The sequence below is a fragment of the Balearica regulorum genome, chromosome 2 (assembly GCF_011004875.1).
Source record: "Balearica regulorum gibbericeps isolate bBalReg1 chromosome 2, bBalReg1.pri, whole genome shotgun sequence".
NCBI classification, from domain to species: domain Eukaryota; kingdom Metazoa; phylum Chordata; class Aves; order Gruiformes; family Gruidae; genus Balearica; species Balearica regulorum.
This window is the reverse complement of record NC_046185.1, coordinates 4,714,263-4,728,991: the sequence shown is the minus strand read 5'-3', so window position 1 is coordinate 4,728,991 and position 14,729 is coordinate 4,714,263. Positions and strand designations below refer to the sequence as shown.

At 40.1% G+C, this 14,729-nt stretch overlaps 1 protein-coding gene across 25 annotated transcripts in view; it reads right to left on the bottom strand.

The window, feature by feature from the left end:
* The window catches only part of PTK2 (protein tyrosine kinase 2), a 224,129-nt gene that overhangs the window by 12,929 nt on the left and 196,471 nt on the right, over positions 1-14,729 (bottom strand). For 20 of the 25 annotated variants that reach the window (XM_075743219.1, XM_075743225.1, XM_075743226.1 and 17 more), the window contains 3 exons: positions 14,021-14,158; positions 12,343-12,474; positions 3,308-3,370 (listed from right to left, as the gene is read on the bottom strand). In XM_075743219.1, the coding sequence (XP_075599334.1) occupies positions 3,308-3,370; positions 12,343-12,474; positions 14,021-14,158 (333 nt within the window). Of the gene's footprint in view, positions 1-3,307; positions 3,371-12,218; positions 12,475-14,020; positions 14,159-14,729 lie in introns of all 25 variants that reach the window. The other 5 variants (XM_075743228.1, XM_075743229.1, XM_075743216.1 and 2 more) reach the window with 2 other exon arrangements.

Genomic DNA, 14,729 nt, shown 5'->3' with positions numbered 1-14,729 from the left:
ACTCAACGATCCTTATGGGTCCTTTCCAACTTGAGATATTGTGTGGTTCTATGAACGATGAAAATCTGTTTGGTCTCAACCAAATTAATACTTTGCACAAAACTTGCAGTTGTTGTGTCATAAAAAGCATTACAATCCCAACCGTCACATTTTATGCAAGCGTATCTGTTTAAAGGAGCTTTCATTGCAAAGTAAAACACTGAAGGCAGGCAGAATTTAATAGGTCTAGTACTGAAACTTCTCAACAAGGCATTAATTTATAAAATAAAGACCACTTTCTGCAAAGTCAGAATACTTCTTTGCATCAGACCTAAGGAAGCTGTTTTTTCAACACTTTGAAGATGACATTCAGACTGCTTAGAATTCACTTTTAATGGTACGAAAACACAGTATTTGCTTCAATTCACCGTCAGCTCTGGATAACGCTATCATAAATCACCACCTAAAATGTTAATTCATTAACTTTCTTCTCTGACCTTTTAAACAACTGTTTTTGAACATCTCACATTCTCTATTTTCAGAATCACACCCAGGTAACAGAGACAATAGCAGTATACTTACTATTCCTTAGCTTCTAACTCCACTGCCACCTCATTTCAGTGAGGACACCAAGCAACCTGCCCAACAGCACGCAGAAAGTCTGCAGGACATCCTCCGAACTGAACCAAGAAGCTCATGCCTTGTCAACTCATCTTTCCATTAACAAACTGGAGGGATGCTCATGATTGTAGTTCAACATTTATTCAAAGCTTCAGCCTGGCATTTTTAGCAATTCATGTTACGGTTTTAAAATTACAGGCAGAGCCGACAATGGCTCCTGTGGTTAAGGTTGCCTGGTGCTTCATGAAGCCTGCTTTCAGCTGCTCAAAACTTTGCCAAATTCTAACTGCATGAACTGAAAATTCCCACACTAACGTTGGACTTCAAGCGAACTTCTATCAGTGTACTATGGAAAACTGTGGCAAGAAGCACAACTTTCAGAAAGTAAGGTTGCATAAATGTGTATCGCATAGGGAGAAATCAGAACATCATCTACGAAACTTCTAAGAACTTCAATCAAGTGAATGCTTTAAAGCAGAAACATGATGGCTAGAAATAAAGGAGCATATTCACCCTGCCTACTCCGAGTCTGTAACTACAGACTTGAAAAAATCAAATTTCTCTTTCAGGAACCAGGAGTAGAAATAAAGATCCAAAGTCCTGAAACTCTTGTGCTGTCACCATGAACCTCTCAAACCCACTGGCCGATCATTTCACACACTGTCAAACAGCTGCCCTCTATAGTTAGAAAAAACATCTGCCTTCTGCCAGCATCATCAGTCAAGTCATTAACTTTGATTTGTGTTAACCTAAATATTTCAAATCTGGTAACCCTGGGGGAAAAGAAAAAAAGGGGAGGAAGGAGAATAAAATTCCACTAAAACAATTCTTGCATTTTTACTGCCAGAAAATGGTGTATTAAAAGTATCCGTCCAAAGAACGTGCACAAAGTTATACAGCCGCGTGTTCATCAGTGAGGAACTACTAAAATGTTTGTGATAACTTTTCATTTGCACCTTGAACGGGACTGTGTATTGCTCCTTCTCCCTTCCAGCATCCCTGGGCAGATGCTGCTGTTCCGAGCAGGAATCAGAGCTGCTGTGCTTTCTGCTCCCGTTCCAACTACCACAACAACAACTACTCAAATAAAATGTCACTTTGTGGGGAAGAGGTAAATGACACCTCAGTGAACTGGATTCTGTCCTCACCACTGTCACAGAAATCTCTGTGTTACGCTGGACAATTATTTAATCGTAGTTCTCCTAGAAATGACTACTGCCTATTTCTCATCCTCTCGATGAGAAATTGAGATTGACTCACAGACATTAGACATTTCCCACTGCAAATGAAGTCAGTCAGACTTATGTTCTGAATGTATTAAGAACTATAAAAATCCAAAATCAAATTCTGGAACTGGAAACGTAGTTACCACAAATTAGAGTCTCTTTCAAAACTCACTTTGTCAATGATCACTAAATGTTTTCTTCACGCTCTTTTAAATGGGGTGTGAAATTGTACTACCTCGTCTGGGAAGCCAGGACTTCCCCTACAAGCAGTTTGGGATCTGGGTGTTGTATTTTTTATTCTAACCCCAAGCAGTCATGCTGAAATCAAGCAGAAACCAGCTGGCTGCAAGAAGCTAAACTTGAAACCCACCGCCACTGACAGCCACCTGAATCGAACCTCTGACATGACTTCAAAATCTCCAGGTTATCTCAAAGCATCGTCATGAGCAGCGCAAAATGCAGCGATACTTTACTTGCTCTTATATAAAGATGTAACAATGGCAAAGACATAACAATAACTAAAAGCCTTCTCCAATTTTGTGGAAAAAATCTTAGCAGCTTCCAGGCATGTCTCTAGAGACCGTGCTGCAGTGTGTCATTAATATACTCATTCATGATTGTACTTTGGCTGCAAATGCAGGAAAAGTCCCTAAATTCTTAGGCAGTGAAGAAATACTGAAGCCAAACTAGGAGTTTACAATCGCATCCCAAGTGAAATAGGGAAGTGAATTTAAAATATCAACTATTTTAAAGGTGCTGCCTGGGGACAAACAGTAGATGAAGCATCAGGTTTCTATCATTAACAGTCCCTACCCTAATCCACCGTTTCGGTCAGTGTGATTCACAGATTCCAATGGCAATTAAACAATTGGGAGAGATGGTTTTGGTTAAACAGACAGGAGTTAAGCCAGTTAAGAAAGAATACCACAGCTGCAGCTGTTGTCTGGCAATAAATGAATGGCTATGGGGTTTATTCCATTTGTTTCATAGCGGATCATTTTCCCCAAACAGATTTCTGGGTAATACAATAGTAACATTTACATTCCTTGTGAGAAAACCCTTCAGATATTTAAACAACTGCAGAAGTTATTTTAATCCTGCTTCCTGTTGAAAGAACTTTCAGAAAACTATCCGCATTTTTAAATGAAAGGTCCAATTATACAGCACGCAAACATTAAAAAATTATTGCAAAATATCTGTGGAAACATTTTAGTATTTGTTACAAGAGCAGCTTCAAGAAGGAAAAAAAAAACCCCAACAAAACCAAACCCCAAATCCCCCAAACTGCTGCATGAACAAGTTTGCCACGGCCGCTGTTCCCACAGAAGCTGAGCCTCTTGGAAAGTTGTAGAACCGTGTAATAATAGTGGAAACATTTAGCAAAAACTAAATCATCTCCCATAATCAAGACAGCGTACAACATGTTCTACCAGGAAACCGGAGAAAGAGTTGGGAGATGAAAAGATCCCACACATACTTACTGGGCCCTGGAGACTTCCATCCTCTCGGTCGATGCTGCTTCTGGAGAGCCGCACATCGGGTTTCTGCAAACAAAAATGAAAATTTTCATTCTGTACTCTGCTTACCGATTCGCGCGACCTAGGCTTAAAATCATTATCCAGACAGAAAAATACTGTTGAAAATTTACACTGACAAATACAGATGTCATTTCATTCCAGTCTACACGCCCCCGCCGCGACTACGCGCTTCTGCAACTGCAGCTACTGAAACTCCTGGCAGCCTTCTCGACTGCTTCTTAACCACCCGTTCTCAGCGCATGAGTAAAAATGCTTGTTAGAAATATTGATAGTACCATTTCCCTAACACAACACTGAAAAACCTGCATTTTAATTTTCTCAAAGACGGCAAAAGTTGGGGATTTTTTTTTTTTTTTAAAAAAAGTCGCTTGCTTCCCAGCAGCAAAATTTTGACCACGGGATGAGAAACGCTGCGCATTAATTCCCGCTTCCTGCCTGAGGACGGCTTATATGTACTTGGCTCCCTCTCCAAGCCTGCAAATGGGGCCAATTATTGGAGCTTTTTAAACGCTGCATTTGGATACAGAAAGCTAATAAAGACATCCAGATACACTATTCTCCTGACACAAGCAACAAACGAATTTCCATTTTCTGTATTTTAAGCGAGACAGAGGAACCTGGGACTCGATTGCTTTAAAAAGTAAAAATAAGACCACACCATTTTTTTTCACGCAGAAACCGCTCATTTTTTCTCATCTCCCCAGAAAATCCAGGTATATTTATTTTTCGAGGACAACATTCATTACACGGAAAGACAAAGGAAGAGTGGATGTGAAACAAAGGTTAATGCTGATCTGAAGATACAAGTTCAGCAAAATGAGAGTGCTTTTCTAGCGCGCTAATTCTGGCACGTAAAACCAAAGAGGATTTATCTGACTCTTCAGTCTCCTACGAGACTGGATGAGGAGGTAATGAAAATGGCTAAAAGGCATATCTACATCAGTGTAAATACGGCTTCCATCACACGTCTGTACGCATATATACACCAAATGGGGACACACAGAGCAGGAGAGTGAAAATTTTTTATTCAGCGAAATGTAGGCGTGTGAATAGTGACTGTAACTAAACTGACCCCATGTTCTTTCAGGGTCAGTTTTGGGGGACAAATATATTCATTTCTTGTTTAAAACTACTCCAGATCCCATTCCTTCTTTCTAAAAGCACTGAAGAATAATTCCAACTCGCATATCCTGCTAAGTGACCCTAAAAAGCCAGCAGGGCAGATGGAACTTGCAAAGATACACTAATATTGATCTTTTATCAGGAAAAATACGCCAATTGTGCTGGTAGTCTGTCAGAAGGGCTTATACTTGGGATTTTCATTCAGTCTTTGCAGACTTGAGGCACAGCCAGAGGCACAGCCAGCCAGAGACAGTCGCTGCCTGAAAGAACTTGCAGATTAAAAATAGACAAATCATATTAGACAGGGAAATATTTAACCCCATCTTAAAAGTGAAGAACTGAAGCAGACACAAGCAAGCCATTTCCTAATGTTTCTCCGGGAATTTGTGACAAATTTTAGGATGAAACCTACCACTGATGAATCTCCAGTTTATTTCCTTCATTATGATGAAGGATTTTTTTTCTGATTAAAATCTCATTTGATATGGGTATGTTAGATACTTCATTAGATATCTAAAGCAAGTCATGATTCTCATTTTATTTGTAAGCTCAAGCAAACAGCTATCCTTGTTTATGTAAGCGTAGGACTAACTACATCTCTATTACGCTGACGCTCACAACTTGCCTTCGTTTCATGTTAGTCTACAGCCAGGGAAGGGCCCAACGTCTTTGGAAACAGTCAAAGACTATTTTATCACAGAGGTCTTTAATGCTCTTTGCACTTTTAACAATTTATTACTCTAGAAATGCACCCTAAACCAGACTCCAAAGATAATGAAATATTGAGCATTTTTTAAAAGATTGAGAAGTAAAAAAATAAGCACTAGTCCAAACAACAGACTTTTTCTAGTATTCTAAGAAAAAAGTTAAAGTAACAGATATAATATCCATCTCCTCCCCTCTTTGTCTTACTAACAAGGTCCTCCCCTTTCAGCACCTGAACTCTCTAAATGCCCAATTCCACAACCTCACATCACAGCAACAACTCAATTACTTAAGTCACCACTAGCAGCAAATGTGCAGCAGAGGAGTGGACTTCAGGAGACCACGTATGTAAACAGTATAGAACCACCAAGCTACAGTCTAAGAATCGTTCCACAGAAAGGTTGTAAATACACACAAAATATTACTAAAACAAGCATTATTAACTCGACAAATACTTGTTTCACCCACTGCCAACAAAAATACTGAGTTCTGTTGACTACCCCCGTGCAAGTGAAGCCGTAAGGCAGTGGTGTTGGCCAGGCATCTCCAAGAGCCTGATCTGAAAGCGAAGATACCAAGTGCCAACGGGGAATGGCAAACCCGAGGGTCCACAAGCGGTCTGTACAGCTACACAACCCACCTGCACCTCGGTGATCTGCTTATTTCCATCTTAGAAATAAGGACTGAAAATCTTCGGTGGTACATAAACGCAAGCCCTTTCAACTTCTCCAGTTTCCTCCTTCTGCCTCATCAAAACATGGATGGTTAGGAACACCAGGAACAAGAGAAATACTCAACACAGTTTTGTGCCCAGTGACTAAGAGGCGCAATTCTCGTGACTTGACTGTTTTCTAATGAATTCTAACGGATATCTAATGATATTCTGATTTATTCATTTGTGTAGCTGTGGAAATTTCAAAAGACAAACGATTTTACAGTTCAGGTGCTATCTAAGACCAAACTCCCATCATATTTTTAAATATTATTTAGCAGCAATTCTTATGGTTCCACAGTGGCAAGAGCTTTAATTTTAGTCCCTCACGCTGGCATTACATAGGGATGCATTGCTGAATTTTTAATACTGAGATCCTTCAGATGTGTTTAACGCAACATTCTATGTCAAAAATGAGCCTCACACCAAAATCAACCTGGTCTGTACTTCATACACCATCTTACAGCCCCGAAGCACAGCCTTCTATCTTTCCAGCCCCTGCTATGGCCCTATACCTCCCCGGCAGCCCTCCCAAAAACCACAGACTCCTCCAAATGATTCTGCCACCCCGGTACCGGGCGTACCATTAGATATATGGAGCTTCTTGGTGGGACAGGAAACAATCCGTTCTGAGGGGGAGCCAAAGGGGCTGGAAACTGGGTGGTAGGTGCTGAGGTGCTCAGTGTGCGTGTGTTTCTGGAGAACATTTCCGGCACTTGTTGGAGCACAACTGTATCGAATCAGAGAATGGTTTGGGTTGGAAGGGACCGCAAAGATCATCTGGTTTCAACCCCCCTGCTACGGGCAGGGACACCCTCCACTAGACCCGTGCCGAGGGTGTATATACAACAGGGAGATGAGTTGGAAGGCGACAAAGCCTCAAGCCATCCACTTGGTTGTGAAGCCCCCAAGCTGAATGTACCTAGTAAAGAGTGTGTATCTACAAAGGCCCTGCTTAACACTCTTGTGCAGTTTAAGACTGTTTCAGAAAATGAAGCCTTTGGGAAACTGGAGATTTAGGATTTCAGCTTTACCTGAAAAAGTTGTCACTTGTGTGTGTATTTTTCAAGCCTTGAAGCTAAACAGTGACCGACTATGACGACAAATCATCTTTAAATGTGTTTCATACTCATACTATGGTGGGATTTCTCAAGTGTACAAACCCCAGTGTTCCAATTATTTTTTTGTTTGTGAAAGTGCCAACTGTACTAAACTAAACTGGAAGTTTAAGCAAAGCCTTTTCTGGTTACTATTATATTCATTCCAGATACATATTTAAGGGAGGAACTACATGGTATTAAAGTCTTGCAGAAAATCAAAATCCTTCAAAAGTAAATGGATTTTTTTCCTAATTAAGTAGTCTATTATCTGAAATCTTTAGAAACGTCAAGAGGACTTTTCAGACAGGATGCATATGTTGACAAACTGGAACATAATCTACTTTATTTCCAGTATTTCTGGTTACTCCTAATAAAAGAACATGTAAGTCTTGGAATTCTCAGGACATGCCAAATTGTAATGTCTTGGTGGGATTTTCTCAGGCTAAAAATTAACATCTTATTTTAGCAACAGTTCACATCAATTATATTTGAATTGCAGTTCTCAGTGTCAAAATAGGACAAAACCACAACTATGTGGGAATTTCAGAAAAAAAACAAACCCAAACACGATAAGGAAACTATGCAAGTTATTTCTTCTTAACCTATCACAGGAAAGGACTATACTTTCTTAGCACAACATAGCTCTGTCTGCTGAGGAGTTACTAAAAGGCACGCACATACATATATTTGTTTTATAGGATTAAAAACAATGCCACGTAACATCAATACAGCCACAAAGAAAGGTTTGAACTGGAAACTAAATATAAATGAGGAAGCAGGTAAAGACACCTGAAAGAATAAAAAACATTCAGAGATAGTGACAGTGCCAAAAGTTACAGCATCAAAATCACTAACTTCACTATAATGCTGAACTTAAAAGGTCACTTTGAAGAGACACAGAATGACACACAGGTTTTTCTCCCCACAACTTCTGCGAAGCAAATCAACTAGCTACCAGCTCAGCGGGCTCTCTCACGGCATCACCACCATCACTGGTTTCCTATCTGTGGTTACAGATGATTCTCCTTTTGGGTCAAACTTGGTATTAAAATACAGAAGGTATAATCTCTCCTAGAACCAATTAAAAAAAATTAAACATCAGGATAGTTTTTGGCAGTTCCAACCTTCTGTCAAAACCCACAAATAAAAGCATCTTCAGGGGGCCTTTACAGATGTGTTTAACTCAATGAATTAATTGATTTGCTTTTAAATTAATTCTTCACACAAGGAGTCGGGGCTTGAAGATTAACATACACACCCTGTGGCCCTAATTTGATCCTTTACGGGCTGATTTTCTGTGTGCACAAATACTGTAAAGGAAAGCCAGCACGCTGGATGTAAGTGCAAGCATTGCGGCGCGCGTGCCAGGCTGCAGGGTAACGGGTCAAATCTTTTCCTTACGGATTGCTGCAAGTGGCAGCAGTAGACAGGCCATTCGCGGTTGATGTAACGTGTTTGTACTGCAGCCATCCCACCCCCCCACCTGCATATATCCTGGACAGAGACTGTCTTCTGTAGGTACCTGTATCAAGCTTTAAGGGCAGTAATGCTTCACTTCAGCTTCCTCAAAAATAATTCAGGTATTTCTCTCCTCCTTTCTGGAGATGCTGATGTCCAAAGCACTTTTATCGAGAGAGCGTGAAAGCCCGCAAATTTCATCAGTGGCCATTAAAGCTACCAGACTAGTGTGCACCATCCCCTCTCCCCCTCTCTATCAGTGAGAGGGGAGTGTCAGTGGAGGGAGTGTCAGTCCTGGAAAAAAAGTCCCCCAAAATCAACCCCTCTCCCCAATTCTCTTCTCAACTCCCGATGGTTATATTCAGTACAATTAAAAATCAAACGTTTCTTTACTCTTCAGTTTTTACACAGCAGATTTACTTTCATTCAGGAGCTTCCCATGAAGAGAGATCTGTTTGTTTTCTCTTTTTACAGCAGAATTTCAGAATTCTGGATTCTGTCAAGGCTGCAGCTTGCAAACAAAATTTCTATGTCCTTTCAAGTATTGACTAGTCACATGTTCTCAAAGGACCAGTTTCGGGCAAACTGCTTACACAGATAACAACCTCTCCGAAGACCGGCAAATTTCCATTTCAATGTCACTGCAATTTAATTCTTCATCCGGAGTGTCTCTTCTAGCTAACACAGCATCAGTGCTGTTTATATGTGTACTAACATGCTTTGAGTTGTATTTTTTCCCTGTAGAAGCAGCAATAAACTTCAAGTCATGAGCAAGCTGGCAGTACTCTGGGGAAACAAAACTTGTTCTACCAGACACCCCACTGAGGATTTTTCTCCTTGTTGCAGTGTCTTACATTAAATGATTTGCAGTTGCTCCCCTGTGAATCCAATTCTCAATAGTGTGAGGTATACTGTAGGAGTCCGAAGACTGTGTACATAGAGCAGCTTTTGAAAGCAGCCAGTTTAAACTGAGAGCACTACACCGTATGGTTACATAAGTTAAAAAATAAAATCTAGCTCTACTCTATTGTTCTCCAGGCTCAAAAGGAAAAACCTTTTTCTGAAACCTGCCTATAGCAGGGAAGAGAGTGCCACACTTCGGCAAAACCATTTTATCAAAATCTAAAGGTTAGTGCAGAAAGGTGTCTCAAAGCTAGTGAGACACATGACATCAATTTTGAGAAAGTAAGTTGCTTCTCCTCCTTAAATCACTTGGAGTAAAATTAGGGAAATCCCTTCTCCCAAGAGAAGAAATGTCACTAGTCACTCACTAGAGGACATGGGCCAAGAAGCATGTGCGTGTGATTTATGGATTATTTCTACACTGGACCCGTGTTTGGACTCTCATGTATGAACCGTGGATATCCTTCAGGAGATCTGCAAGGCCACCAAGAGTGACCGCCCACAATGGCTTCTCTACCATCTTGATTTCTTCAAGGCTAAACCTAGAAAACCACATTCCTTTTCCAAGAGACACCCATCTATAAACTGAAGATTCCTCTGCCACACATCCTGCGATGGGTTCAAATATAGCCTGTGGCTATCGTTAGCTTGTTTAGCTTCTGAGACAGTGTATAAATCTGTAACAGGCATTCAAGCAGAAACCCCAAAGTCTGTATAGTCAAAATGTCAGTGTGGAAAGAAAAAGAACTGAGGTCGCTTATGGATTCCAATCTCTCATTTTGGCCATTTAAGTTCATGCTTACTTCCACTTGAACTCTGTGTTTTGCCTTTTTAACCCTCTAAGGGTTTACATCAACCAAATCCAGCTCTGGCAAAGCTGCAGAGCTGCATAGCTGCTCACAAGTTCATCAGTGCTACTTTCTCCTTTGAGTAGGGGGTGGCAGTAGAGATGGTGTCTCCTTGCAATAAAAAGTAATGCATAATGAAAACACAGTAATTCTTTTCCAAACATATGCTAAGACTGTATTACAGATCAAAAGAAAAATTAGCAAGTCCCTCCTCAAGCAACAATTTGGGGAACGGTAAACATCCTAATGGTCCAGAGGCTGACTCAAAACAGAATAACAAACACTACAAATAATTATCATCTATTCCGCAGTAAAAGCCAGAAAGTTCAGAAAGTTTTCTGCAGAAAGCTCCCACACAATCTACCGCCACCTAAAATCACAATGCCTCACTCTCAGTAAAAATATTAATTCCTCAAAAAGTTCTTGACCATCTTGAAAATTTTAACCCACAATGGGATCAATTTGACCTCCTGGGCTTGTGAAAGTCAGAAGCAACTGGTGCCACTCAAGACTGGAAAAGCTAATGCCTAAATTAGGGAAGAAATTTGCCTTTCCCCTCCCTCTCTTCAGCTTGTAATAAATTGGACAAAGCAATCTGGGTGCAGTGGTTTCTTCACGGTCATCCAATGGCAAACTGCAAATTCCCAAGTGCGCTTACAAGGAAACCAGCCAAAAGCAAGCTTCAACATCCTCTAATCAAAAGTAACATCTTAACTCTGGGACAAGCTGGATTTTGGCTAAAACATGTACTGGACATAGGGGCGTACTGGACATGGGGGCACCCATCAGTAGCTCTCAAGAGCCAGTAGAGATTTATTCTACCTTGGTTGTCTTTGCAGCTATCAGGTGTTCTGAATACCATACATAACTAAACTCCTGAAGGACTGAGATAATTCAGTTGGCAAGGGAGAAGGTCTTGTAACATTGTCTACATACAAGATCTGCTCTCCATTCCCGCCCACTGGCTTCCTGTAGAATAAAGCATAAATTCTTATTTTCAAGGACTCAGTATCTTGGCTTCAAGATCCCCAAAAAGACTGTTTCGAGTTCTGTGAGACAATCACAACCAGCAGTTTTGGTGTCTAAAATAAAAGTAATTCATCTGTACAACTAAGATTTTCCTGGAGACCAGCTCTAGACAGTGCAGAGAACTCTTACGGAAACCACAGATCATTATCATCATCTGCTTTAAATAGAGAGCGTATTTATTCACACTTACCTCCTGTAACAAACCTACGGCATCTGCATTTATACAGGCATGTTTTATACATGTACAACATAAAAGGCTTCCAAACGAAAACATGCTGTGAAATACGCTTAAGACCAAACATGCGACTGATGTTTGTCACAACCTATACCACACCACTGTAAATTATCCACCTGTCAAGTGAGGTTCGTGCACTCATACACCCTCCAGCACGAGCCTATACAGAGTAATATGCTACTACCACCTTCTGCCATCAGTCTCGAGTAGAATTGTAACATAGAACTTGAATTTTGACAACCGAGAAGCCAGAGTTGAACTAAACAACATACACGGCACTGACAACAAGAAAACATAGAACTGCAGAGCAGCAACAGAAGATCCATCACCAGAAGATGCATTACCAATGCATCTCTTCTTTCTCCTCCTGGTGATGTTCAGAGCTTTTTTCCCACCTCACAGAGCGCTCTCTTAATTATTTCTTCCCACTAATGTGTCTTATTATTCCTCCAATGCAAGACTGCTTACAACTCTTTACTACGGTCAGGGTTCTTAGATGGCTGATGGGTAATTCTTAGATGGCTTTTTTAGGGGTACACACAAAGTATACGCAAATCTATCTTCTTAAGAACAAACAGGCAATCTCCAGATTGGCACGGAACTGTACCCACAATTAACCACACATAAATACTCAACTGCATAAAGTGAGACTGACTAAAAAAATCCAGCTGTTCGAGGTATTTATAATACAGGACTCACTTACTAGCTGAACACTTAATTTAAAAACTGTTTCCAAACCTACATTTTGGTAGTGACTCCTAGGTTCAGTAAATGTTCTCGTTTCACAGAAGTGATCAGTGTTAGCAAGCTGCAATAAAAAAGAAAAATCAGAATGAATTAAGAAGCACTATGAAACAAACTAGTACCAGGAATCGTTCCTCTTTTTCAAGCCAGCGCTGATCTTCTTCCATCTCTTGTTGTTGTCGTATCAATCTCTCCTCCATAAGATGTGTAGGTAGAACCTGGCCCATTCCTCGTATGTCCAAAGTGCCTGAATCCTACAAACCAGAGGTAGGTTTATTCAGTCGCACTGACTGAGTTCCTTCAACTCCTTATAAACTGAAGCAGACCATCAGAAGAAACTCATTCCGACTACAAATATTTTATCTGCCTTGCTCTTCATCACTGGAACTAAAAAGATTTGAAAAATTCTTTTCTGTTTTTCAGTAATGCTGTCACTTCATATATCACACTTCATTAAAGTCGGACAACGAAACCAGATCTGTCAATTTTGTTTTCTTGGTCTTGAGCAATAATGTAACTATCCAGAGTTGTTAAAAGCTGCAAGATACATTTTTTTACTCCGAACAAATATGTTTTCAGTTTTAGCCAACACTTGCAAAGCATGTCACAAAAGCATTTTAAATGGATTTTTGAACAAGTTTTTATGCATATCTTAAGCTTACAATACTCCATATACCATATCCCAACGCTGTCTGGAAATCATTAGCAAGTAGTGTATAAATTAGTATTTTTAAAAAAGCCAAGGGGAGTTTGGTAACAAACTCCACTGAGATTGTTTTCAGGCAACGAACTTCCCAAGCTTTTGTGAAAACTTTGGCTGTAACTTATTATTACAAACACGTGCGAAGCATTCATATGCTTCCACCAACACTTCATTCAAGCACAACGTAGTTAGACTAAGTTGTTTGTAGAGTCAGTAACCTACAGGGATGGCTGAACTACTTGGAACTACAACCCTCAACTATATACAGTGTGATCAACAACAGCATGGCAGCAATATACGGCCAGATCAACCAAGAGAAAGCAGAGGCAAGTTGAAGACTTGGACACCTATCTGCTCGCCTGTATTTAACGGGTAAGCCTCAGTTCTCACCTAAATGTTTATTAGAGGTACAGGGAATGGAGCATTGGTTAGAGAGGAAACGGATTTAAGACAGAAGCTGCACAAAGTGAATCTTTGTGGGAGGATAAAATGAAATGAAAAAAGTATAAAATACTGGAGGTGAACAGAAAAAAGAAGATGGAAGGTTAAAGGAGGAATTAATTTGATGCTCCTTGCAGCAGCTCTGGGCAATCATGACAGGCTGAAAAGCACCTAACAGGAATACAACTCAAGAACAGATCTGCAGCCCACTTTATTTTCTGTTCTGGATAGGTTATGGAGAAGCCCCAGATACTTCAGCTATGCTGGATATCTCCCACGAGAGGTATTTTTAAACAGTAATGACATTACATATTTTTACATGACTGTTCCCATGTCTATTAACAGCAATAAGTTTCAGTAAAGGCTTCTTTTAACAATGCAAAATATTTGCTGTCACTCACTTAAGATAATAAGTAGTAATAGCTTCATCAAGAATTTGTATAAAGAGTATACTTTATGCCCAACCCCACATAGGAGGATTTGTTTCAGAAAGAACAGAATTCAACGATGACTCCCGTCCCACTGCAGTAAGGCAATTTAAAAAATACCAGAGAAACACTTTATGTTTTCCTACAATAATCTCCAGAGGTACCTACATAATAAAAAAGTGTATTTACTGTACAGAGCGCAACAACAGATGTGTCAGTTCATGATACCTCCATGTTTGGTTGCCACACTGATATTTCCTGAGGCCGATGGTTCCAGGAATCTGCTTGATCCAAGAGAGAAGCCTGCCCAGGATAAATGCTGCCTGCCATGGCTGGTATCCCATGAGAACCAGGGTAGCCAGACACCTTTAGGGTTTAAAGAAAAAAAAAAAAGAAAAAAAAAAAAGAGTTATATTAAGAAAGTATGTTTTAATTTTTGCACTGAAGAAGATCAAAGTCCTCTGATGAACAAAAATAAATCTATTGATTCATTTGCAAAAGCTACACATGCAGAGCTCATACTCACATTAATAGGAGCCTGCACACACCACCCTACAGAGCCATATAAAAATGTACCCCCTAGTGTACGTTACAAGCTTAAGTCTTGAGTGACAGCGTGTAATTAGTGTGCTTAGCTGTGCAGCCCGAGAATGTCTCCACAGGAAAATCAAAGTACTTTTATCGAATCTGAAGTACTCATTAAAACAAAGAAAACCTCCTCCTCTCCACGGAAAAAAAAAATAATCTCGACCGAGAGTGCTGTATATGGCTGTAGCTTTGAACAAACCCAGAATGCTTAAAGTACTTTCACGACAAACTTTTGTTTTAAATATCTTCAGCAGCATTAGGAAAAAAAGCAAAACCTGCAAGCATACAAAGTGGTAGATCTAAAGGCAGCTATCAGCCAACAGTAAAATAAAAATCTTTCAGAGAAGCA